The sequence below is a fragment of the Myiozetetes cayanensis genome, unplaced genomic scaffold (genome assembly GCF_022539395.1).
Source record: "Myiozetetes cayanensis isolate MyiCay16 unplaced genomic scaffold, myiCay2020 scf7, whole genome shotgun sequence".
Taxonomy (NCBI): domain Eukaryota; kingdom Metazoa; phylum Chordata; class Aves; order Passeriformes; family Tyrannidae; genus Myiozetetes; species Myiozetetes cayanensis.
In genome coordinates this window covers 25,081,328-25,108,064 of record NW_026087964.1, presented here as the reverse complement: position 1 = coordinate 25,108,064, position 26,737 = coordinate 25,081,328, and the positions used below count along the sequence as shown (strand labels likewise).

Here is a 26,737-nt window from a genome sequence, read left to right as displayed (position 1 = left end):
TCAGTACAATACAGATGTAATAGAAGTTGATGGGAGGGTAAAGCACAGGGGTTTGTCTTAATTTGTACTATACATTGCTTCCTTATTTAAAAGGGCAGGCGTGGAGAAAAACAATGGCTACTGCATTTTTATTGTGGTGATAGGTTAAATAGTTTCTTTTTTATGACTGTGACTTTTGGGTGATTAAGGCGAGAGGAACAGGTCTCCACTTAAAAAGCACTATGTGGCAAACAAAAAGAGAATGGAAAACATTAGTTACGATCAGAAAACCAAGTATTTCTGATGTGTATCTTGTGGACCTGCATAAAGCACAACCACATACTGCTGTAAATACCACATGCCCTAAGTTACCAGAGCACCATTGCTTTAATTGGTAAAGATTTTTTAAGGGAAACAAAGTGTGCAAGACAATCACTGGAGCAAAAATGTTACATAAAATGGTTGACTTTGTAAACTGAAATTTGTGCATCAAAGACTGAACACTGCAGAAGAGAAGCAAAACCAGGATGGAACCTTTTCAGAACATCAGGAAATACTGTAAAAAATAAGTTCTAAAACTGTCTTTCTTTCTCCTCCTGTCTTGGCATCTGAAAAAACTTATATCTTACTTTTAACCCTTTGATAATTTCTGTGCAGTGCTGTGTTCTGTTCATTATCATTTGCAGAACTGGGACTTTGGTATTGTGGTATTATCTGCTGTCATCTTATACTACAGTAGTCTATTTTGAAATTATATTTTTATTCAGGTGCACATCCGTGTGGCTTCACCTCCCATAAGATTTCCTTGTTACATGGGAATAAACATTCCAACTAAAGAAGAACTCATTGCCAACAGACCTGAATTTCGTGATCTTGCAAACTATATAGGTAAATGTTACTTGGTTTTTTTGTTGTTTTGTTGTTGGGTGGTTTTTTGGTGTTTTTTTTTGAGAGAAAGTTTTCACCTATAGGTATTTTACAGTCTACTTTAAAATAAAGCCCAACACAGCAAGGCAATAGTAGCAAAAGTGACTAAAAAATTGCAAGGTTGATAAGCTAGGTCTCTGCTTTGTGAGTGCCTTACAGATCAAACCAATTTAGCTACACAGTTTTTTAAACAGAGTTAGGGAGCTGTATTTCTCAAAACAATGGTAAGTATTAAAATAATTGCATAAGCATAAGTTACAAATAAAGTATGACAACAAAGCTCTCCAATACTTAAAGCTCCTTCCAGGAACCTTCACAATAAGGAGTTACAGGAAGAAAATAGGTCCGATAATAAAAAGCGGCTGTAGTTTCACTTTCATGAGATACTCACAAAAATATGTTCAGAATTTGTAAACACCCACTGATTTTTCTACAAATTTAAATTTATGTAAATAATTTTAACTGCTTTATATATTTCACTTTGAAAGAAATGACATATGAAACCAAGCAAAGAATGTTGAAAAACTTCTCAAATTTCGAGTCACGTTTGCAGCAGAACAAAAGAAGAATTAACAGTTTATGTTTCACTGTAAACTCCAATTTCTTGTGTTAAATATTTACTGTCACTGTCTAATACCCCAAACTATTGTGAAGGCATGCTGAAATATTTCAAGTTTGTAGGATCTCATTTTTAAGTGTTATTCACCACATAATGACTGCAAATTATAGAAAACTAATGATGTATCAAACTTTCCTACTGCTAGAAAATTTGCATGAACTGCATAATGAATTTTTTTGAACATATGATCGTCCCCTCCTCCAAGTCCCAGTGAGGTTTTGTAGTTCGTCAGTGCTCAGATTTGGGAAGCAGTAGCCACACACAGTCTGCTTCCAGACCTGAACTAGGGTCACTCTGGGACCCTGCAGGGAGTTTAGTGAGTCTTAATACTGGACTTTGCTTCTGATTCTGCAGTATTTGTGATGTGTTTGTTCACAACTCAGAACATTCTGTCTAGATTTCAGTGAGTTTGCTCCCTGCACAAAGCATTTGAGAAGGGCAAGGCACATTATGATCTGATAATTTTTCAGTCATTCTCTTTTGGTAAGGTGATCCACCTGGCATCATAATCCATATGATAATGCTACTGAATTTCCAAAGAGCATTGCATTTGGTACAATATTGCAGCTTTAAACAATGAATTCTTTATTTCCTCTAGGAGCAGACAGTGTTGTCTATCTTTCTGTGGAAGGGCTGGTATCATCTGTGCAAGAAAGCATCAAAGAAAGACAAGAGAACAGCCCTAAAAGCCAGAAGTCATTTATTGGGAAGATTGGTCATTGCACAGCATGTCTTACTGGAGAGTATCCTGTAGAGCTAGAATGGTGAATTTTTAGTGGATGGACATCAGTTCATCTCTTGTTGAATGTACCTTTTTCAATGATGCCTTCTTGCTAAATAGCCTCCTTGCATTTAGATAATACAGAAACCTTGTTACAGCTAACTAATTACTGTTACTAAAACACATCTTTAAGTAAAGACTTACAGGAAGTCTTACGTGCTGATGAAAACAATGTAAAAAGATTAAAATACAAAATCATGTAGTTTTGATGCACATTTGTGCCTTGTATTTTCTCACAAAATGCTATAAAAACCAAAGTTTTTTTTAATTATGTAGCAGTCCCAGAGTTTGTTGCTTCAGTCTTGCCCCGAAAGATAGCCCCGTTAGACTTGTTCGCAAATCATGAATTGTGTGGTGTAATTTCAAATTACCTTAATGCAAAAGCATCCAAAGTTTGCTTTTCTCCTTAGGAAAAAATACCAGATTCTGAAGAATCAAATTGCTTCCTCAGCAGTTCTTGCTTAGACTTTTTAAGAATGGAAGTACCTAACTTTTGCATATATACCTAAAGAGCCTTTATTAATCGAGGCCTTTGTAACAGATTCTATGCACATAATGTCTAACATACAATTTTAAAAAATGAAGACTCAGGGAAATGCTCAGCCAAAAGCTCTCTAGTTTTGTAATTCTAAAATTCTTTTTTTAGAAGTCCAGTGTAATTATATTATCTCTCGTGTGCTTTTTTCAGTTGGCAATACAACATGGAAGGAGAAAAAAAAATACTCGGCACTGCCTTTCTGTTTTCTGTTTTAAATCTTGTGTTCTCCAGGATAAGTCCTGACAATTTCTGAAGTCTGAGCTAATGCTCAGTGTACTTTTCATGTGTCCTCTTTTGCTACATTACTGCTGTTAGAATAAATGTAATGTTTGAAAAAAACAAGTGTTCTGAAGAACCTGTAGCTGTTACATGCATTGTGTTCAGCTGATCACGATTACACGGTTGCTTGTATGCAGGAAGGTCACTTGGACAATGAACCACTAGCTGAAAATGGAAAAGCACCTTTTGAAAACTATTGCAAATTTACGCACAATTGTAAAAATATTTTGTATACCTCATTTTTTTCACTGAATATCAGCAACTTAATTTTAGATTTTCTATTTAACATTGTGTACTTTGGCCTTATAATTGTTTGTGATGCTGTTAAAAAAAATAAACAGAAAAGTTTAAGAGCTTTTTCCTTCCCCATCATCTTCCACAGAGTTGAGAATTCCATTATTAGTGATTAAATTCAGAAGGGAGTTTTCTCAGGTGGGATTTGTGGCAATTGTGCCTGATAGACAATCACAACACAAAAGTGCTAGTTAGAAAAAGAATATAAATACATTTAATGAAGTCAAGACTGTGTCTTGCACAGTAGAATCAGAACCTACTTGCAGTCAAGCCCATGGGAGAACTGAGATTTGATGAGTACTGGGCTTTTACTGCGCATTCTTCACCAGAGCCCAGGTCTGCATATTCAGGGGATTTATGTGGATCTCTTCTAATTACCAAGTTTGGTTTTTTAACAGAAACATAACAGTTCATCTGGACAGCAAATTGAACAAAACCAGAACAGGCTGGATGCTGATCCCCCTCTTCCAGGGTAACCAGGAAGGAGTATGAGAAAACAGAAAAACTGTTAGCAACATTTTTCACTCTTCTTCTTTCCTGCCCCCCCCAAAGAACAAATATTTTTTAGAAGAAGAGATCAGTTGAGCCCTTAGGTTATAAATATGTGTGAGAAGCCCTTTCTACTTGAGATAAACACTTGGGTGCGTAGTTTAAGAAGGCTACAAGCAGAAGTCTGTCTGAAATTGTCCATAGGACAGACTGTAAGTGAAACTTGTTCAAATACTCTTTCAACATGCTTTCAACAAAACTGTTACTTTTGAAGTCCAATAATAATTTCTTCAATGTGATTTGAGCATTGGGTGGTATAAATCTGGTTTTAAAAAGAGTCCTATTGTCTTTTCCCCCCTCCATGCTAGACATGTGAAGTTCTGACTGCTAATGTGAGCACTGTAATTTTTAGATGCACTACATGCCAAATCTTTAACTTAGTGTCATTTTATTCTGACAGCTGGATTTATGCCTCAGGTTACCAGGCCTTTTTGATCACATACAGCCAACACACACGCACCAGTGAGTATGCTCAAGGAGAAAACTGGCTTTAGGTGTTGCTATTTGTATTAATGTTTTACTGTTAAACCGTTTCTGCTGTATTACCAATGTGCAACTATGCCAAACTATCACTTAACGGAATGTGACAAAACAGTGGAAAGCTAATGTTTAACTTCTTCCCTGCCTAACATTAAAAATGGTTGTGAACTGGTCTTCTCGTTCTCTCTCCCTTTGCGGGGCTCGCTGGCAGCACACACAGAGGCTTCTTTAATAAAGCCATCTTGAAAGCACCTCGGAGCCAGAGCAAATCATTTACTGTGAGAGTGCTGAGACATTAGAAGGGGTTGCCCAGAGAAGTTGTGGATGCCTCGTCCCTGGAGGTGTTCCAAGGCCAGGCTGGATGGAGCTGTGGTCTATGGGAGGTGTTGCTGCTCGTGGCAGGGGTTGGAACTAGATGATGATTAAGCTCCCTTCCAACTCTTAACGTTCTATGATTCCATGATTCCAGGCCACTACCCGTGCCCCCTCCCAGCACGGCTCCTGCTCCCGTCACTCTCACTCCTTTGTGGCGGCCCTAAGTCTCAAACCATGTGGGAAAGTCTGACCCCGACCACCGCCGCTGGCTCCGCGGGAAGCCGATCGGGGGCCGCTGTCAGAGGCTGCTCCCGGGGCCGCCCGGGCGAAGCGCAGATCCAGGGCTGCACCCCCGGCCCCACCCGGCCTTGACATCCTTGGCCCCACCCGGCCATGACACCCCCGGCCCGCCCACGGGGTACCGCCGACAGGGAGGCCCGTACCACCTCCTGCGGCGGGGGGTACGGACACAGGCCGACGGAGACGAGTGAACTCTGAGCGGAGCGGCGGAACCTTTCCCTTCGCCACAGCCACCTGTGATTGTCTTAGCCCATATCCCATGTCGGCCGGGCAGCTGGGGACTGGCGCGCCCGCTGTTCCTCCCTCCCTCCCTCCCTCCGTCTCCCCCTCGGGAAGTGATGGCACCGCCCCGCGTGGGACTCAGGCAGAACGGGCGGTACTTGTGGATGCCCAAACGGCGCGACGGCCGCTGGCCAATGAGAGCGCGGCCTTACCGGGATCCAGCCAATCGGAGGCGCGGCCTCGGGCGGGGGCGGGGCCGGGAGGTGTCGGAAGTGCTCCAGGTGGGATCCCGCGGAGTCACGGGAGCCACCGGGCCGGACCTATCCCGAATGGAAACGGGAAATCCTGGAAGGGACGGGCGGGAGCACAGCCCAGAGCGTCCGGTCAGCCGTGCGGGCGAGGCGGGGGTGCTCGGGGGAGAGACGGGCCGTGCAAAGTGCAGAGCCTGGGCAGTCCACGCGTCGTGGTTTCTCTTTGCAGAGGAAGGATTTGTGTTTCGCTGTTCCACTGAAAGAGTTATTAATTAATTAAGTTTTGCTAATGAAGATGCTAGTTAAGTGGTGCCCTGCTTTAAAAATAAAGGTGTAACGGTGAGGAACAAACTACCTCTGTACAATGAGGCCTTAGTGAATTGCTGTATTGATGGGCTTTAGGATAAGACTTATGGCAAATGAGTCAAGAATTCAGCTTTACACGATTGCAGTCTAAGGTGCGATAGAGCTGTGTGTTCTCTGCCATGAATCTTTTATTTTTCTTCTGTCTTGGTAGTGTTTCGTGTGCATTTATAATTTGGCTGAAGTATTAAAAGTGAGGAGGTGACAGTGCATTCTGGTCTGTTATTCTTCCAGGGGAATTGGAGCTGTGCAGCGGGGATGACGCTTCAGGAGCTGGTGGCTCAGGCAACCAGCCTGCATTCGCATAGAGCAGCAGTTTGGTTTGATGAATGCACCGGGAAACCTCCAACTTTCCACACCTACGCCACAGTGGTTGAGCTGGCCAGGGAATTAACAGCTTTCCTTCAGAAGCACTGTGACCAGCAAGGCAAATGTGAAATAGGCCTTTACTGCTATCCAGGAATAAACCTGCCATCTTGGATCTTAGGGTAATGGTTTGAGCGTTTACGATGTGTTTTGGGTTTCTAAGGGTCACCTCTATTAAAAGCAAATTTTACAGTTTGTTTAGATTTTTAGTAACAACAAAAACACAGTAATACCGCAGTAGTGCAGCATTCTTTAAGGAGAAGGATAGCAGTATTACAATCTTTTGAAAAGCCACCGCTGAAATCTTTTTGAAACAGCTGTCACTGCCGAGTAGCTGACTGAGGAACGATGAAGGGCAGGTTTAGGTGCTCACTAACACGAGTGGCTGTTCAAGCATGCAGAGTGCTGCTGTTTCCATGTCTCCATTCGAGGTCTCAGCATTACTGCAGTGACAAACAGCTTGTACAAAGAGGAAGTGTAACTAATTGTGCATACAGTACAGAACCCAGCAGTAGGAGAAATGTGAAGACTTACAGGGACTGTTCATGTTTCAGTGGCTGCGCACTCGCCTTGGCTTTTTCTGTGGTGGTAACGAATTCCAGGGCTTGTCATTATCCAAGGGCGCCGCTAGAGGTGGGCAATGAGCAGCTACAGGACAGGGAATGGGAGCACAGAGGTAGCTGGTGCTCCACTTGGTTTTTAGGGAAGAAGTTCCAGTTACATGCTCAGATTTTCTTAAGCTGTTTAGACTCGTGGTAGAGTGTTTTCAGCGTGCAGGCTTTTGCAGTTTTTTAAAATGTGTTCCTGCTTGTTGTATATGTATAAATGAAAAGCTTATTTTTCATAGAATCATAGAATGTACAGAGTTGGAAGGGACCCATCAGGATCATCAAATTCAACTCCTGGCCCTATGCAGGACACCCCAAGAGTCACACCATGTGCCTGAGAGCATTGTCCAAATGCTTCCTGAACTCAGACAGGCTTGGTGCTGTGGCCACTTCCCTGGGGAGCCTGTTCTGGTGCTCAACCACCCTCTGGGTGAAAAACCTGTTCCTGATATTGAACCTAAACCTTCCCCAATTCAGCTTCACACTGTTTCCTTGAGTCCTGTCAGTGGTCACGAGGGTGAAGAGATCGATACCTGTCCCTCCACTTCCCCTCGTGAGGATATTGATTTCCCTTCCTAGGCAGTAGCAGAAAGTTTTAAAATGTGGTGCTGTTGATGTCAGTGATACTTTTGTCATCACTTGGCCAGAAATAATATTGAATGTTTTCATCTAGCTTTCATTTTTCCCTTGCTGCAAAATACCAAAAGGCAACACTGATTATTCATCCTGCTTTATTACCAAAAAAATCCTTAAAAGTCATAACATGAGTACATTTTCTAGCTCAGCCAACTATAAAAGTTCAAGAAATATTAGTGAAAATGAAGAGGATTTTCTTACTTTTTTTAAAAATAAGTTTAAAACATTTATGTCTTCTTAGAATCCTTCAAGTTCCAGCTGCCTATTCACCTGTTGATCCAGATGCACCACCAACCTTATCCACTTACTTCATGAAGAAAACCAATCTGCAGTATATTCTTGTTGAGAATGACAAAATAAATGTAAGTTTTCAGGCTTCTATGGGAAGCAGTAAAGAGCACTTTTGTTATGCAGATATTCAGATTGTATTCTGTTTTAATAAGTTTGGGTGGGGTACTTCTGTTTCTTCATGCCAAGAGGTAGTTTTTCTCATTCAGAAAAGAACATCTTTAAAATTAGAAGTATGAAGTGCTTCTCCTCCTCTTCAGAAAGATTACCACCTTTTCTGTTACACTGTTGTTCAGGCAGGCTTCTTGGGTACCAGCACTGGAAGACTTTTCCAGACTTGCCTCTTCATATGGCAGAGTTAAGAGCTGGAAATCTGCAGTAGTTCAAAAAAACTCCTGCATTTAATACTTTAGTTTCTTTTTGTCCAACTCCTCCCAGATTTTATACCCTCACTCATTGCGAAGGGAATAAACAAGATTGGACCATTTAGTTATAATTCAGAGTCATTTGTCTTCTGCAGCATTCTTTTGTATATTTTCCTTTTCTTTTTCTTGCTTAGAGAATTGTTTATTTCACATTTATAAAGTCTGTGTCTGCTCATATTTTATATATAAAAACACACGAGCTTAAAACTGTCTGATGTGTGTCCTCCAAAAGTAGAGGCATAAAAAATCACTGGTTTTTTGTGTGAAATGCTTTTCCCTATTTCATTGCATACAATAGAAAAACAACAGTGCATCCTGAGTTCTGCTGTTTGAATTGTTTATTTTCTCTTACAGAAATTCCAGATGTCCCATGTTGGATATTTTTCCCATGATTCTTCCACAATAGAACATATTGGTTTAACTCTCTTCCAAATGAGCTTGAGTGACACTGATTTAAATTCACAAGCTGATGATGTGAAAAGTAAATGTGAACCTTTCAAAGCTGTGGGTAACTCACAGCCAGGATATACCGTTTGTCCAGATCAAACCAAAGTAAAAACATCAGAAGGAGGATCCATGGACGTCGGACAGAAAGACACTTTAGCGTATGTCTTGCATACATCAGGAACTACAGGGATCCCCAAAATAGTCAGAGTACCTCATAAGTGCATAGTGCCAAATATTCAGCATCTTAAGTAAGTGTGTTTTTCACTTTTCCTTTCAAATGCTTTTACAAATTTGATGTTGAGGAAATGTTTTTATTTTTCTTTTAATATTTTAGAGGAATGGAGGTGGGGTTTTTGCTAGCACAGCTTCACTTCTTCCTCCTTCCCTACCTTTTTAGATTTATTTGTATTTTTTTATTTTGTTTCTAAATAGAATCATTTTACATTTTGTTTAACTGAGGGCTGTGTTTCAAATAATATGCTGTTGTAAGTATTCTGGCTTGTGGCTTACAAGAAACAGATAACATGAATTAAGATAGATAACAAAATTAATTACTTGTTCACAGTTATATTCACTGTGTTCTGTTGGCTTTTAGTCCTAATTCCTCTTTAGGCTACCCAGGTTTCTTTCTGCTTCTTTTAATACCTAAAAAAAAATTATTATGGAAAATACCACCTTTTTTTGTTTCTTTTCCTTTTTTTTTTCTTTTTAAACATGCATCTGTTAATTGAAATATACCTCTCAGTGAATTGTATTGGTGTGTAACATGGTGGGTATCCTTGTAGATGAAAATTAGTTAAATCAACAGTTACAGTTCAGGAGCTCTTGCTCAAATTACCTGGCCTGCATACACCTATTTGTTCAGGGCAGCCTTTAAAATCTGAGCTTTGCTAATATGTATTTCTTTCATGCTTTCATTCTTCTAGTTTGGAAGTGGTTTCTGAAGGCATGCATCAGATTTGTAACTCCTAGCTTTCTTATTTTAGATCCATATTTGAGATCACACAGGAAGATGTGCTGTTCCTGGCGTCTCCTCTGACATTTGACCCATCTGTGGTTGAATTGTTTGTGGCTCTGACAAGCGGAGCCTCTATTCTCATAGTACCAAACACTATTAAAATGATACCTGTGGAGCTCTCTGCTGCTCTGTTTCACCACCACCATGTGACAGTGTTGCAGGTAGGCAACACCTAAGATGACTGTCTTCAGTGTCTTGCTTTGCACTTTTGCTAACACGTACTACATTTTCATCAGCCTGGATACTGCTCTTAGGACAGGAGGGTTCTTGTCTTTCTACCTGAAAGGAGGTTGTAGCCAGGTGGGGGTTGGTCTCTTTTCCCAGGCAACTATCAGTAAGACAAGAGGGCAGGGTCTCAAGCTCTGCCAGGGGAGGTTTAGTTTAGATGTTAGGAAAAAATTCTTTACAGAGAGGGTAATCAGGCATTGGAATGGGCTGCCCAGGGAGGTGGCGTATTCTCCGTCCCTGGAGGTGTTTAAGAAGAGAGTGGATGTGGCACTTACTGCCATGGTCTAGTAACTGTGGTGGTAGTGGATCAAGGGTTGGACTTGATGATCTCAGAGGTCCCTTCCAACCCATCTGATTCTATGATGATTCTATGATTCCTCAAAGGCAGTGGCTACCCCTTGTGTTTTGGAGCGTTAGCTGTTTAGAAAATTACCTCTTGATCAAAACCTCAAACATTTTGTGATAGCAATGAACTAAAGATTATTTTAAGAAACCATTAGTTATTAAAAATTAATCAAATTATATTTTTTGAACTCTTTTTTCTGAAGAATTTGGTGATAGAGTAAACTGTTATAGACATTTTTAGCACTTTTTGATGGACTTGATCTTAGATCATTTTTTTAATCACATTGAGTTATGATAGAGAAAGGCAGCATTTGGTGAATGAAGGTATTTAGATGTTTTTCTCAGAAAAGTGTGATTTTGTGGGTTTTTTTGATCATTGTCCTAATTAGTGAAGGAAGGGCTTCTCAGCTGAATTAATGACAGAAATGTTCTCCTTACAGCTTAACTGTTGATAAATAATTTTATGATGTTTCTTAAGTTATAGAAAGACATTACCTCCACCCCTTGACTTTCTTGAACAGATTCAAGAAATCTAAAACATGATTATGAGGGAGGGAAGAGTATAAATTTTTTCTTTATTTTTTTCTCATTGCTATTATTCACTAAAGTTAAAATTATCAGTTGAAAAGAAACGGTCTTCGTCTATTACTAGAAGAAAGGAACCTGGTAAGAAATAATTCCATTCATTTTCTAGTCCCCTTAATAGAAAAGTAGGCAAGAATAAGAGTGAAATGTGTCTGATAACATGATTTATTGTGTTTCAGTGAAAGGACTCTACATCACAAAAAAGTTTTATAGAAGTAGTTGCTAAAGGAAAGTGTTTTGGATTTGAGGGGTTTGGTATTTGTTTTTATCTCTTTTCCTCCTGCTTATTTTAGAATGTGATGTGAAAGCTTTCAGAAAAACTAATCCTTGTAAACTGTTATATTTACACAAATCAGGGACAACCTAGAATCTGACATCCTCGGTACTTTTAGTGTTATGTAAAGGTCTTTACATATTCTGTATGCAGGTGAATCAGATGTATAGATAATATTTTTGCTGTAACATTCTGATAAAGAAGAAACTCCTCAGAAGAACATTGATTGGTGCTGATAGTATTAATGAAAGGCTTCACATACAAAACAAAACACCAGTGTGATGTATATGGTATCAGGTGGTTGATGCCATCTACTATATGTAAATGTTTTAAAGTACATCCACAATACAGCTGTGAAGTGATTATGATAAAGCAGGAAGAGATGTACACAGATACTGAAAAAATGTATCAAGTCTTTGTTTTTTTTTTCCTTTTTCTAATATATATTGTTCAGGCAACACCAACACTTCTCAGAAGGTTTGGAGCTCACATTATTAAATCAACAGTGTTGTCTGCAAATACTTCACTTCGTGTCTTAGCCCTTGGGGGTGAAGCATTTCCCATACTGAATCTCTTGAAAAGTTGGAAGCATGAGGAGAACAAAACAAGTATTTTTAATCTCTATGGTATTACTGAAGTGTCAAGCTGGGCCACTTGCTACAAGATTCCTGAAGAGGTTTTTAGTGCTGATTTTAGGTAGGAAAATTCACCGTTTTCGTGGCTTGGCATGTGAATGATGAAAATCACAGAAATAGAATCTCAGTCTCACGTTACCAGAGCTACTGAGTCCTCATGTGTGTTTATACTGGTAGAAAATGGGATGTTTCAGACAAATAACGTGATATATTAATGTAGTGCTTAAACCCTTGAAGACTGAAAATGGTGGATGATCACTAAGTGTTATTAAATTCTTATGTTTCTTATCATTCTTATGATTCATGATTCATTCTTATCATTCTGATTTCTCTGAATTCAAATATAAAATATATAATACTTTATGATAGAAATTGAACTGTAATCCATGCAGAAGTTAAAGTTACTTTACTTTTTAAGTTTTACTTTAACAAAGAAAATAAATTATTCTATACTTCCACTTAGAAACAGCATCTATATTCAATAAATGAGGTCCCGAAAGGGCATGAAGAGGCTGGAAAATGAAGGGAAGGAATTGGTCTACAGTTCAACAGAAGTCTGTAATAGATACATGACAGTGAAATTACAATTTCTTGTATTTCAGTCGTTTCTGAAGGAGTCAACTGTACTTATTGCCAGAACATCAGTAGTAAAAAAGAGTAAAGCCTCAAACTAGGTTAGACAGGGAAAGACTGAGTTAGAAAGCAGTTACACATGCTTAAATTGGTAATTTTGGTGGAAATTTCAACTTGGGAGACTTAAAAAGTAGCTGAAGCTCTTGGCGTTCTCTCAGGGTGTTTCAGGGTCCATTCAGACCTTATTTTCTGTCCCACTGTAGGCTTTTTTGGCATATGATAATGAAACGTATGCACATTTGATGAGGATTTGAATTTTTAATAAATTGATACATTTTTAAAGAAGAAACTTTTGTAGAAAGAAATCCCAAGCATCTACTTTTACTCTGATAACAATCTTTTAAAAGATTGTATGCTAACTCATTTTTAGAACAATTATTTTGTGTTCAGAAGGGAGAGATTTTTACTGTTTCCATCTTTAATATATTTAGAACAGATTTTCCTATACCTTTGGGATCACCGCTTCTTGGAACAAAAGTTGAGGTCAGAGATACCAATGGATCTGCAGTTCTTGAAGGCGAGGGACAAATATTTATAGGTTGGTTTATATTTCTAATTCTTCTGAGATTCTATTATTAATTGATTAAGTTTTAATAGTGATTATTTTACTTGGTGTTTGCCACTGATATGCAGATTAATATAGCATTTTAAGTTTTGATTGTGTTGGGAACCTTCTGATGGTATTTTAGGTTTTTGGAATGATTTTATCTGCAGACTGTGTCTTCATTATATTGACTTTTTTTTTTCCTACTTGCATTTTGAAATTATCAGCTGAAGTAATTTCTATGTAATTAACTGAATTAACTGCATAGCCAAATTTGTACATTGTAGAAATTTAGGCATTAGTGATAATTTTACAGTATTTCTTATAGTGCTTGTTAGAATTTAGGAGAATTTGATAAAACAACTTCTATAATTTTCATTTACAGTTAGCCACCTAATATATAAGACCACAATCTTTTCTTGTGTAGGTGGTGAAGAACGAATCTGCTTTCTCGATGATGAAATAACCGTACCGCTGGGTACAATGAGAGAAACGGGGGATTTTGTAAGAGTGCAGAATGGGAACTTGTTCTTCTTGGGTCGGAAAGACAATCAGATTAAACGTCACGGCAAACGTTTTAATATTGAATGTTTGCAGCAGGTAAGTGCTCGCATCCAGTGAGTAGAGTATGACAGTAGGAAAAGGCAGGTGTATAAGGAACACATTGTTATCATCCGAAATGGGTGTTTATTTATTTTCACCTGACTTTTATTAGGAGTCTAAAAGGAATTTGCAGGGTGCATTATCAAAAATCTAGTCAAATAATTTAGGGAGGAGTTTGTTCTCAGTTCTCGGGAATCTGTTTTATTGAGAACTGTATAAGCACCTGAAAAGTAGTGAGCATTGCACTGCAGTGCTTGTATAGTCATTGTTCTACCAGATTGAGTTCAGACTCTTGGATTATTTCTCACTCATGGCATTTTGGCAAATAATACATATACCTCTGAGGACATTTTTATGTGAAGAAGTACAATCTTCAGCTACAAGATGATTTCATAGGATGTTCTGTAGGAATGTGAGAAAAATATGATTTTTAAAGGTGTGCTTTTTTTTCATTGTGTTTTTTGCTCCTTTTACTCTATCAATGAACTGCATTTCAAAGCAAGACTAATATCTTTTAATTACAGGCTGCTGAAGATCTTTGCCAGGTAGAAGCTTGTGCAGTGACCTGGTATCAGCAAGAAAAACTTATCCTGTTTGTTTTACCCAAAGATGATTTGGAAGAGAGAGAAACACTTAAAGAACTCCAGAAACATCTACCAGCATATGCAGTCCCTGATGAGATTGTAGTTATTAAAGCTTTGCCTTTAACATCACATGGTAAATGAATTTATTAAGTACCCTTGACTTATTTTAATTGTATCTATTGCTTTTTAAATATTTTTTTAATTGACCAAAATTCAGTACCTGATTCATGCTTTTGAAATGTGTGCATAGGATAACTAACTCCTAGCAGGAAGTCATGACCATGTGCTATGTTTTCTTGATAATGTTTCGTTTGAGAGTCAAACAGTAGTGGAAAAATCAGTTTAATTTTAACACTGCATATTTCATTTCTTAGTCATTCCAGTTGTAGTCTGCAACAGAACCCTGACCTCGTCTGGGGAAAAATCAGGCCTTAAAGGTGGGATTATGTGGGAGGCTAGAGTAAATTTTCAAAAACCTGACTGGGTTTCATGTTGTTGATGAACTGGGTAAAAAGATATTCATGGAGTTGACTATGAATAAAGAAATACGTATAAGAATAAAGTGACTATTTGGGCAGAGCAAGTTTTGGAAGTGTAAATGCTAAAAGAGCAATGAAAAAAAATCGTACTTTATTTTCTACAAAGGCAAAGTTGATATATCTGAACTGAACAAGATTTACCAGAACCATCTAAACTCCAGAAGGCGTGACAGTAAGCTGAGTGACGCAGAGGAATTGTGGGAAAGATTGCAGTATTTATGGAAGGTAGTATTTTGAGCTGCCTTTTTATCTTTGCAAGTGGATCATTATACATGTGTCAGGAATTAAACAGTTCTAAGAAGTATGACTAATGCAACCAGAACATTCTAGCTTCCTATAGATTTAAGCAGTACAGCTCTTTCTGTTCAGTTAATACTTAAATATAGTCGCTCTGCAGTGGCCAAGAGGGAGTCATTTAAATTTTTCTGTCAGATAAAACTGTGGGCTGTGAGGTATAAGCAATTAGCATGGGAAGGATGTAACGAGTCAGTAGCTTTTTGAATATTGCTTCACCTAACAAAGAAGGTACCACTAAAGGAAACAAGGAACTGGGACATGGAAACTTCATAAAAAACAGCTACTGTGTTAGTAGAGTTTCTTATTTCTCAAGATAATTATTCATTGAAGAATTCTTTTCTTAAATAGATGGCACAGTTGCACAATTGTCTCTTGGACTGTCTGTATTATTTCTAAACTTCTGTGCTAAAGACTTTTTTTTCAAGGTATTGAAATGAGATGTCAAACAGTTCTACTTTTTTTTTTTTTTTCAAAAGTAGACTTCCAAGTTTCACTTGAATTCACTTGGAATTGGCTGTGGCTGGGACTTGAACAAGTAAATGTAGTGAAATTATTTATGTGTGCTGATACTTACTGTATTGATGGCAATGCAAATGGTAACTTAGAGGGATGGGATGTGCCCTAGGCCCATTATGGACAGCAGAAGGCAATTTCCAAAACTAGAGGATTTGGACTTCACACCCAGTCTTAACAAGCAGGGAGTGCAGTCAGAGGAGACACAGTGATTGCTGTTTGTTGTAATAACAGTGCCACATCCAAAATCCTTCATGATTTGAAGGGGTTATAACTTCAAAAGTAGGTAGGTAAGTAGGTTACTTAAATAATTCAGAAGTAAAAGAGAACAGTTTATATAAGTTTTATTAATAATATTACCCACTTAAACCAATTTTATCCAAAGGCATCTAGGTTTTATCTGCCAAGCTGTCATTAATAAATGGTACTGAGATTTAAAACAGCCAATCAATATAGAGCACAAGTTGCTTTAATTCCTTAGGCTGCAAAACTGGAATTGAGCAAAACATTTTGTAGTGCAGAACTAGTTTCTCCCTTCCTCCCCAACTCTTGTTCCATCACTACCTCTGTTAGCACTAACATGTTTCATGTGATATTTTTTGCAGAGTAGTGAATTTACTCAGGTGTTGATTTTTAGCAGGACTTGTAGGTGTTCAGGTTGATTCTACCCAAACTAAGTTTTTATGTATGTGACATGGTGTGACACCCATGGACTGGTACCTCTTCCCTTCTTCTTTTCTCTAGTCTGTCCTCGGTCTCCTGGGTGACTCCACTGAAATTTCCAAAGATGCAGTATTTCTGTACAGTGGTGGAGACTCCTTAAAGGCTCTACGATTTTGTGGTGAAATTGAGATGCTTGTAGGCAAAACTGTGCCTGGACTTCTTGAAGTTATTCTCAGCCGCTCGATTGAAGAGGTTTACAGACATGTTCTTAAAATGCTCATTACAGATGAAGACCAATTAATGAATCCTGAAAATGTTGTGAAAAGAAAATTAAGTCAGAACAGCGGAGAGGAATTCCGTGGAAAATATATCAAATTGACATCTGAAATAGCTCTCGAGGTTACTTCAGGATTAATTCCATTTATTGCACTAAGCAGAGGAAATCATTTTTTCCCTGTGAATTTCACCAAGTCTTATATGCAACCCAAAAATACAGTACAGGTAGGAGTGGACGTGCTGCAGCAGCCATCCTTTCTGCATTCCGAGGCTCCAAGTATAATGGAAAGCCACACACAAGGATATGAAATGGGAGAAAGAATTTTAAGAGTTGCAAAGAAGGCAAATAAGAACGACTGTTCCTCTGTACAGCAAGTCCATGCAGAATGTAGTCATGCAACAATGGGAGAGTTGGCATTGTCCGTAAGGTGGAAGTCAGATACAAGGAAGTGTGTTGATGCCTCACCACTGGTTATCATACCATCTAAGGAAGAAGAATCTGCATGTGTATATGTGGGCTCTCACTCTCACGCAATGCAGGCCATTGATCTAGATTTGGGGAAAATTAAAGTGGGAGAAGACCCTTGGAGACCGTATTGAATCGTCTGCCTGCGTATCCAAGTGTGGAAATTTCATTGTTGTTGGTATGTCTTTTGTTTCAGCTTTCATTTTAAATTATTTTTCTACTAAATATGAGATGAATGGCAATCATATTTCTTACCTGTGAATGTCCTCCATAAATGTCTATATCTACCTCAAAACTAATTTATTGTAAAACAAAAACAGGAGGAAGAAGTAATTTAACTCTCTTGATAACCATTGATGGAGCTTATCTAACATAAACACTTGTGGCTTATTATATGCCAGTTTATTAATGAGGACTAATCAATGGGTATGGGGGTTTTTTTAGTGGTTGAGTAAAGTGTGACCTTAATGGGTTGGGTTTTTTTACAGTATGGAAAGGTGATACAGTCTCAAAATGTCTTTAAAAATTAATAGAGGTAGAAATTAGTACATGGTACTTCGTATTATTTTTCAGAGTTTAATTATCTGACTCTTCTTTTTGGAAAATGTGAAGAATATATTTGGATAATTTTTATTTTACTTTATCATATTCATTGTCAGTGGAGTTGATATTATTTATCTTAGTTTCAACTTTTTAACTAATGCATACACATCACTGGCTAGCATAGATGTCCAGGTGGTGCATTTTTTTATGCAAAGATAACGTTGCCATCTTTTTGCTTGTATTTTGATTTCTCTTAACTCTGATATAACAAAATTAAATGTTTCATTAACACTGTTTTTAGAATAACAGTTCAGTTTGCATTAGAAAACATACTGACTTTTTTCTTTCAGTACCTTTGTTTTCAGAAAGGAAAACTAGAGAAAGAGGTAATTAAAAAAACATTCATATTCTCCCTTTTCAGCAACTTTCCATGTCTTTTAATATTATTACTGTAAAATCTGATAGAAAGGCAGTGAAATAAGTATATTCTAAATGTAACCTAGAAAGAACACACAAAACAATCAACTTTGAATGTATTAACTGTCAGGAAAGACTTTGAGCTAAAACAACGGGAGAAGCTTTGGAAAATGTTTTGAAACTCTACATCATGAATAATCTTATTTCTTTCCAGCAGTGATGCACCTAGCAGCATATATCACACCATAAATGCAAATAATAATTATTCTTTTTTCCTCTGTCATGTTTTGTTTCACTAAGGTTGTTATGATGGCTTAGTGTATGTCCTTCAGAGCAGTGATGGAGAAATACAGTGGACTTTTGTCACAGAAGACACCGTGAAAAGCTCTGCAGTTGTAGACCCTTCCAGTGGACTGGTCTACGTCGGATCCCATGACCAACATGTGTATGCTTTGGATATTTATGTAAGAACACTGACTATAGAACAAATATCCAACCTAAACCCAGAGGAAGCTCCACTGGTGTTAATATTCTTAGGAGTCCACTATCACACTTCTGAAATAGGCCTGCTTGAAGTGGGATTAGGATTATGTGGCAGCAGATAGTTTTAAGTGCTGTTCTCAACTGTGGTTCTTGTGTTACTAGTCCTGGTTGGAACCAAACCTTAAGTTTCTTAGTTACTAAATTCTCCATGGGTGTTTAAGAATAGGGTGCCTACCTAGAAATAGAACTACCTATGGCTTTATGACTGGGGAAAGAATCTTACGTTCTAAACAGGTAAATAAAGGGAGATGGAAAATAAGAGGGGCAGATACTGCCTTTTCATGATGCAAATTTCTTTTATTTACTGGGAGAGAAAGTAGCCAACAGCATATGTGTTGCTCTCATAGCACATAGGTTGTATTTTCACTTCTTAACTAGTGTCTGTTGAGTTAAACACAGTGTTTGATAAGGTTTGACATGCAAAGGTCTTTGTAAACATGATGAGCTCTAGCTCCAATTGAAAATTGTTTATTAATGTGTTTTCTTGTGCTTACAGAAAAAGGCATGTATATGGAAGTCACACTGCGAAGGTGGGGCTGTGTTTTCATCTCCTTGTCTAAGTTCTTTTCCACATCATCTCTATGTTGCTACTTTAGGAGGACTACTATTGGCTGTTAATCCAGTATGTACCTTTTCTTACTTGTCTTTGAGGCCAATCTCAAATTCAAATGAAACTAAAACATATATCTGAAGTTAAAATTGCTTTTCTGATGAAAGGAAAGATGACCATATGTTACCATAAAACATTTTTCACTTGGGAGCCTTATAATTATACACAAAGTTACCATAATAATTCCCATATTTCAGAAAGCTATGTGGTGACAAAGAGAACTGAAATTACTTGCTCGAATTCACATACTCACTGTAGACCAAAGTTGCAATCAGTGTCTTCTCATTCCCATATACTGCTTTATGAGGTTGACTAGTGAGTGAGAGCATGTCTGTAGATTTAGTTCCCCTATGCCCTCCCTTTGACAGAAGGATTGGAAAAAAACCATGCAGAGTACAATCCAGAAAGAAGCCCCTTCATTCGTTTTGCTGTCTCCCTTCCATAGTCATCTAAAGAGCTGTCCTCTTAATCTCAGACTGCAGTTCTAGTCTTTGCACTGGGAAAATGGCATTCTTGATAGATGTGGAGCAATTTCATGGTTTTCTGAGGCATTGTTTGCTTACAGCTGGTCCTGCCTGATAAAAGAAACAATGACTTACTTTGTATCACACAACCCACTAAGCACCTTTACCTCCTACCCACTACAAATGTCCTCAGTAATAATCAATGTAGTAGTAGAAAACCAGAATGTGGTTTTGCATCCCTATGGATGCACAGTGGACTGTGCTTAAGAAAAAAAATGGTTTTTTTTTTTATACTGTAATCCAGAGTAACAGGTAGTTGAGAAACCCAGCTACAAATGAGCCTGCACATTCCGATTTTTATAAATAATCATAATTCCTGAGGACCTTGCAGGGTACATTAGGAGCATATTGTGACAATCATAGACTGTGGGTTGCAGAATTTCTTACGGTATCAGTATGACTTTATTAGATATACTCTTCTTCATTGGTCTGTGTCACATACAGAGGAACTGGGAATGGAATAAAAATGAATTTGACATTTATTAGAACTACTACTACTGCACTGTTATCATCATTACTTTACCTAGGGGGAGGAAGAAATGGGCAAAAATGGTACTGAGTATCCTATGTAAAGCAGTAAACATTTTGTTAGAGTAAGATTTGAAGAGTAGTTTTGCTTCTGGTCTGCATTCTGGATGGGAGAAGCCTGCTTCTCTTTGATTTTTTTTGTTTGTTTGTTTTGTGGGTTTGTTTGGGGTTTTGTTGTTGTTTTAGTTTGAGGTTTTATGTATTTTTTCCCACACTTCATAAGGGCCATGTCAGGCTGTGATGGAAGGGTTGTTTTGTGCTGCTTCGTATAGTTGTGTTAAGCATCAGATATTCCATGCTGCCACTTACAGGTGACAGGGAGCAAGCTTTGGAAAAGCCTCCTAGGAAAACCACTCTTCTCCTCTCCTCACTGCAATGAGAACTACGTCTGTGTTGGGTGTGTGGATGGAAACCTATATTGTTACACTCATTCTGGAGAAAAGGTAAAAGTCGTGTTGTTTTTTTTTATGTTCATACAAAACCCTGAATAAGATGCTTTATTAATACTGTTTTCTGAGGTTTAATGATTGGCATATACCTTTTTGTGAAACAGATAGAAGTGTCTATTGTTAGAGATGGGAAAAAGTAGAAAAAAGTTTGCCTAAGGTAATCTATGCAGTTCATGGCAAAACTACAGACTCTCAAGTTGCCTGATGCAGTAAGAGAATTTTTAGTTCAGAACTTATACCCAGAGTAAATTGTCAAGTGTAGTGTCAGCAAATGAAATGGTTTCATTTGGGATTTTTCAAGCACGTTTAAGCCACCTCTTTGGTAAGATGGTGCTTATTCAGAAGCAAATGTTTCTTAGAATGTTCATGCATTTATCAAAAAATTACCAAATCATAATTCTGGCAAAATATGTGTCAGCCTTCACATTGAATTAAATTAGAGTATTTTTTTAGTTCCTCAGAGATGAATGTAGTTTGTATCTGGTGTTAAGACAACTGACACCATTTTTGTTTGTTGGCCTGACGTGCAGTATACATGGCAATTCCTAAGCCTTTTCGGATTATAAAATACAAGTTAACCTATGCCCTGCTCTCTGTCTGCTTGCAGCAGTGTTGCAGAACTGATCTGCACACCATTAGCATAACCAAAGGAAATCTATATTACAAAAGAAATATCTGCCTTTCTGGCAAAGAATGGCATATTAACAGGATTCTTTAAGTTCATTGCTAATTATGGTACAACAACCCAAAAATATCCTTTTCCCAAAGTGGCCATCTTTATGTGAGCTTCACATAACGTAGTAACTTTTCCCTCTTCCACATCTATTTTATGAGACTTCTATTGCTTACTTTATGTGTAAAACTTAACTTGTAATTTGACAAGGATTTACCAGCCCTCACTGAAATCTAGTATATCTTTGAAATAAAATGGTCTCCTAGACTGCAAGTATAAAAATTATAGTTGCTGTGAAACTGATAATATGAAAAACCTTTGATAATGGGTGGTTATGTTCTTTCTGTAGGTTTGGCAGTTTTCCACTAATGGGCCAGTGTTTTCATCTCCGTGCCTCTCAAGTTTAACTAAGCAAGAAATATTTTTTGGCTCCCATGATTGCTTTATCTACTGCTGTAACGTGGAGGGTAATTTACTGTGGAAATTTGAAGCCACTTCAAGTGTGTATGGAACACCGTTCATTTTCCAAAGTGATGACTTAAGTAACAAAATTCTTTTGGCAGCAGTATCTACAGATGGCAAAGTGTGGATCCTGAATGCCAAGACTGGAACAGCAGAAGGAGTAGATAAGCTTCCAGGAGAGGTTTTCTCTTCCCCTGTAGTATGGGGAACAAAGCTTGTTGTTGGCTGTAGAAACGATTATGTTTATTGCCTAGATCTGTATATAACAGGAAAAAAATAACAGCTAAGTTGTTAGGATGCTTTATTTTTATTGTTTACATTTGTAAACTAAGAACTTGCATGTGCCCTCTACCTCTGCTTATTTTGCTTCAGGCAAGAGCTGCCCCTTGCAGGCTTATCAGGTAGCATTTTGCATACAGGCAGTGTCCAAGGTAGGCTGTACTGATGGAAGGAGGATGGCTGCTCAGCACCTTCCCAGGGAAGGGAGAATCTGCAGTAAGATGCCATACTCCTCAGCTTGAAGTAGCGTGCTTGTCTCTGAGGGAGGAATATGTTGCTTTCTCTGAGTTCAGCCTAGCCTCTTCCATTTGTCAGGCTAGTGTTTGTCTAGCCTAGCAAGGTTTCTGTACCGAGGCAAGGTAACCCAAGTCCTTTTTTGAACCTAACTTTTAACCTGATTTCTGAAGACATAGCCTGCGTTGCATATACCTGGTAGGAGCGACCTGTTTACTGTAGTTTGTACAAACTGTATAGTTCTTTTGTAAAGGACCTAGGCCCTCCATGACTTCAGTTCATTCTGGCATATACTTAACTCCATCAAAGTCAGTAGGAGTTACTTCTTGTATTCTGAAATGGAGAATATACTGTATATATTTATTAAATTTCAGTGACAGGTACAGTATGAGTTCCAAGATGAAGTGTGTGCTGCTCAAATCAACCATTGTCAAATAATTTTTAAGTGATTTCAATGAATGCAGTGTTTTTACAAGAACTTTAATAAATGGCTGTGTAAATTGGGTTTGGTTGTCTTTAACATATTTAAAGTAAGTACCAGTGGCCTTACTAATTCAAATCAAGTATTTGCAGTGACAAAAGTATGCTTCCCTGAAAGCATTTCTGATTATGAGTCTTCTGAAAGAAGTATAGTAGAAACTATTATCTTATTCTCTCTGATGAGCCATCTACTTTGAGACCTATATTGCTTTATGACATTTGATTCCTCCATTTTATTATTAGCAGAAATGCATAAGCAAGACATGTAGCACTGTAAAAAGTTCTATTTGTAAAGCAAATCTGAACTGCATGTTTAGCAAAAGGAGACACAGAGTACATATATCGATTAGGTAATTTTGACTGGGTTATAGTTTAATAAGAATTAAAATGACATTAGTATAATAAACAATTGCACTTTAAAACATTTGAAAAATTAAAAAAGTACACAACGAATACCCCACAATTATACATCTTATAGTTTTTATACATTACTATATGAACATAGAGGTTAATCATATATAACCTTGTCAGAAGAAATGGTATTTTGTGTTTGTATAAGTTACAAAAATTTGAGACAATATACTACATAGTGGCTTGTTCAGTTCTTAAAATATTTCTGTTGTTTTAAACTGGGTAGTAATGTTTTGCATTTATTTTTACAGTTTTCCAATACTTTATCAGAAATGGTTGCAACAAAGCTAAAGCAAAGTAACACTTCACTTCGTTGGTATTTAGTGCAAATTTTTGTTAATTTAACATGAAATGTCACTGTTGCACATGTACACTTTAGAAATGTTTCCATTGAGTACTGCACGTAACAGTTTCCATTGCTACACTAGATACCTTTATGGTTGAAAAAACCCTCTGCTTTGAAGCTTCATCTTAAGAACATAATGAAAGCTTATTCTATGTGCTGTAAATGGATTGTATTGGAAAATTGCATCCTTATGTCATGCACAATAGCACCTAACTTTGCTATGCTTTTCAGAGTATTTTTAATCCTGATTTACTTCACCTTCTCTGTATGTCTACCTGGCTCCCCCTCCCAAGAAATAATTGTAAAGATGGGTTTCAGGCAGTTTAGATTACAGATAGATACTGCAGGCAAACCAACTTGGAAAAAACCTTAAATTTAACTTACGATGCACTAATTCCTGGTGCTAGCAGAGCAAAAAAGAATTATGGGGCCAATTCTTTCTTCAGATATTGAAGGCATTAAGTTTTTTTTCCCCCTAAGCACTTGAGAGCAGCATTGCCCCACTTCTGTTTAAAACATAGTAATTACTTATATTAACAAACAGTAAAAAGTTACTTCAGAGATTCTGTTTTAAATATGAAACTGAGCAAAACTGATGGCTTTTGACCAAGAAAGCCCATCTTGCTGCTGCATATCTACTCAACCTAACACATCCACTGTGTTTGTGCTATTGTAACCATGAGACTGAGTGGCTGTTTGGTGGGAAAGGCTGTACTCGACCATGACTTGCTGCTTGATTCTGGGAACAGGAGGATACAACAGGTTTCATTCTGTTTTCTGCATAAAGTGCTACTCCTCATGCTGCATACAGCAGTTTGGCTAAAACACTTCCATGAAGCATATGTGGTATCATTCTATAATGATGTGTGTTCTTTTTATGAAAATGTCTCCTTTTATGATGTTGTAGGCTCAAAGGTGCCTTTGAGCTTTATGGTTATAAGGAGGCATTCAGATTTTTTTAAAGTCTTCCTTGTAAAACCAACTCAAGTGACCTATTTAATAGGGTGACTTTTAAAAATGCAGACCTAGCTATTTCGATGGGATGTTGAGGATAGCGACATTTTTATTACATCATGGACTTTATCCTTTTCTGTAAGAGAGAAGGAGTGAACATTTTTATTTTAGTTAGGTGAAGTAACAAAGTGTTCAATTGCCACGGCAGATACCTGAGATGAGGTAAGTAACCTTTTCTGAAGTGATCTGGCTGTATTGGTCAAAGTACAGGAAGTTATCTGAACTACCTGAAGTTTCATGTGGAGTAAAAGCGGGAAGAATGCTGAGTTAAAACTCCTGAGACTCTCACTGACTTAACTTTCAGTTCTCAGTTAACTTCAGTTCTGCCAGTCTTACTCCTGTGGGAACTTAACTGAGACAAATTCTATAGCTACATTTGCACAGGAATAGTTTAATTCCAGTCATTCAATTGATTTAAAGTTGTAATCTGCAATCACTGTCTCTATGCATCTTAAATATGGCCAAGCACAAACAGTGATGCATTTAAATGACTAAAAGAAACACTGACTTCCTGGCTTCTTTCTGAAAACTTAATGGTATTTGTTTAAATAACTGTGGGGTTTTTAAAGTAGGATTAATAGTTTTCTTCCTAGGAATGAGGGAATGTAGATGTAGTATTTTAATACTACGATGGAAGAAAATACCTCAGCATTTGGATGGTACCATCTTTCTACTTATTATTTGCCTGTGGAACAGTATATCCCGAAGTTCTTCATTAGGGAAAAAGCTTTCAAATAGCAGGCAGAACTGACAGTTCATACAGTTTAACATTTTTTAAAAAATTATGAATAAGAGAAGGGAACATGCATCTTGCCTTAATTTTAACAACAGACTGCTGAAAAAAAATTCTGAGATCTCAATTAAAGTATAGAGATCTAAAATTCCAGAACCAAGTACCCACAGAATTTAAGAAGCATCTGAACTGAAGTTCTGGCCCTTATGATGCTCGCTAAAATTTATATCCAGTATCTGAACATTCTTAAGTTCTTGAGAGTCTGGCTGTGAAATTTTTGCCATGACCTCATTTAGCTATTTGTCAAAGCAATGAAATATATGACTTGAGTAGGCTTAACAGTGAGCTAGAGCAAAATGGTTATCAGTTCAGTTTTCAGTCCTTCCATACATGCATTTTCAATTTTGTCATGTGTGAAATGCAGAATAAATAAAAGAAAGCAATTAATAGTCATCAATAGAGATGTAGTTGTACAGTTTACTTGATGATCTGTGGACAGTCACTCCAGGCTTTTGCTTTCCTCTTGGCTAATGCAAGCCAGGCCGGTTCTGTTGACACAGGGTTAGCATCAGGCGTAGAGAATCTCTTGGCCACCTCTTTTGTCAGTGGAGTTGATGGAACAGAATCTGAAATTTCCACTGTTTTCGATGTGTGGGGAGAGGAAAAAGATAAAAGCATTAGTTGAACCTGCTGCTTTTTTGCAGGATTCTAAAGATTTTGCTTATATGTGAAGATGAGCTCAGTTGGTTAGAGCATGGTGCTGATAACACCAAGAGTGTGGGTTTAATCCCCATATGGGCCATTCACTTAAGAGTTGGACTCAATGATCCTTGTGGTCCCCTTCTAACTCAGAATATTCTGTGAAACTCAACCATACTCAGTATCAGATCATGCCTCCTTAACTGTTGTTGGTTCTATATTCTGACCTAACACTTGATATTTATTTCCAGCATTTTTAATTAACATCTGCAACGTACCAAACAATCGCAAATAAAGCTAGGGGTTTTTTTCCTCTTTGTTAATGCAGCCACTGCACAGGTTTAAGCCAACTCTATTCAATAGGATTTAGAGTCTTTCTTCAGATTAGTGTTCTTAAATAAGCACAGAGAAGAAAGTGGTCCTATAGTTCCCTGCCTCAGTTAACCCTGCCTGTGAGACTATCCTGAAAAAGAAATAAATCTGCTTTCTCCGCTATCTGTTTGACACATTTGCTTCTAAGTAGTATCTTTAAGACAAACAGCTGTCTCTGCAAGAAAATGTGTTGAATAAAGAACTGATTTCTAAGAAGCAGTTTCACAGAGCAGAACTGTAGAACGTAACATAGTAGCCAGATGGGAAGATTAACTCTGAGAGTGAATGCCCTTGAAAGCAACCTGGATAGAAATGAGTCCTGTCTGAAACCTATGGAATAACTCTAAAAATCATAGTTACAAAATAACTCCTCACTCCTTACTCCTGTGGGAACTTACTGAGACAAATTCTACAGCTACATTTGCACAGGAACAGTTTAATTCCAGTCATTCAATTGATTTAAAGCTGTAATCTGCAATCACTGTCTCTATGCATCTTAAATATGGCCAAGCACAAACAGTGATGCATTTAAATGACCTTGCACATTTTC

The 26,737-nt window shown here is 37.8% G+C and overlaps 3 protein-coding genes across 31 annotated transcripts in view; 2 read left to right on the top strand and 1 right to left on the bottom strand.

Annotated features, from left to right (window-relative positions):
- The window catches only part of PPAT (phosphoribosyl pyrophosphate amidotransferase), a 44,713-nt gene extending 40,094 nt beyond the window's left edge, over positions 1–4,619 (top strand). Inside the window, exons 10-11 of the mRNA XM_050338877.1 lie at positions 747–867; positions 2,124–4,619. Coding sequence (XP_050194834.1) covers positions 747–867; positions 2,124–2,293 — 291 coding nt within the window. The 3' untranslated portion in view covers positions 2,294–4,619. The remainder of the gene's footprint in view (positions 1–746; positions 868–2,123) is intronic.
- Positions 4,620–5,552: 933 nt separating this feature from the next.
- AASDH (aminoadipate-semialdehyde dehydrogenase) lies at positions 5,553–23,680 on the top strand. The gene is given in 16 exon segments (XM_050338850.1): positions 5,553–5,666; positions 6,132–6,385; positions 7,749–7,869; positions 8,575–8,915; positions 9,654–9,846; positions 11,572–11,813; positions 12,817–12,923; positions 13,357–13,529; positions 14,057–14,249; positions 14,762–14,880; positions 16,210–16,971; positions 16,973–17,048; positions 18,131–18,294; positions 18,870–18,995; positions 20,347–20,478; positions 21,507–23,680. Coding segments are annotated over 16 exon segments (3,450 nt in total). The 5' UTR covers positions 5,553–5,612; the 3' UTR covers positions 21,900–23,680.
- Positions 22,955–26,737, bottom strand: part of CRACD (capping protein inhibiting regulator of actin dynamics) — a 129,022-nt gene continuing 125,239 nt past the window's right edge. For all 29 annotated transcript variants that reach the window (XM_050338822.1, XM_050338818.1, XM_050338821.1 and 26 more), the window contains one exon: positions 22,955–25,754. In XM_050338822.1, the coding sequence (XP_050194779.1) occupies positions 25,594–25,754 (161 nt within the window). In that variant the 3' untranslated portion in view covers positions 22,955–25,593. The remainder of the gene's footprint in view (positions 25,755–26,737) is intronic.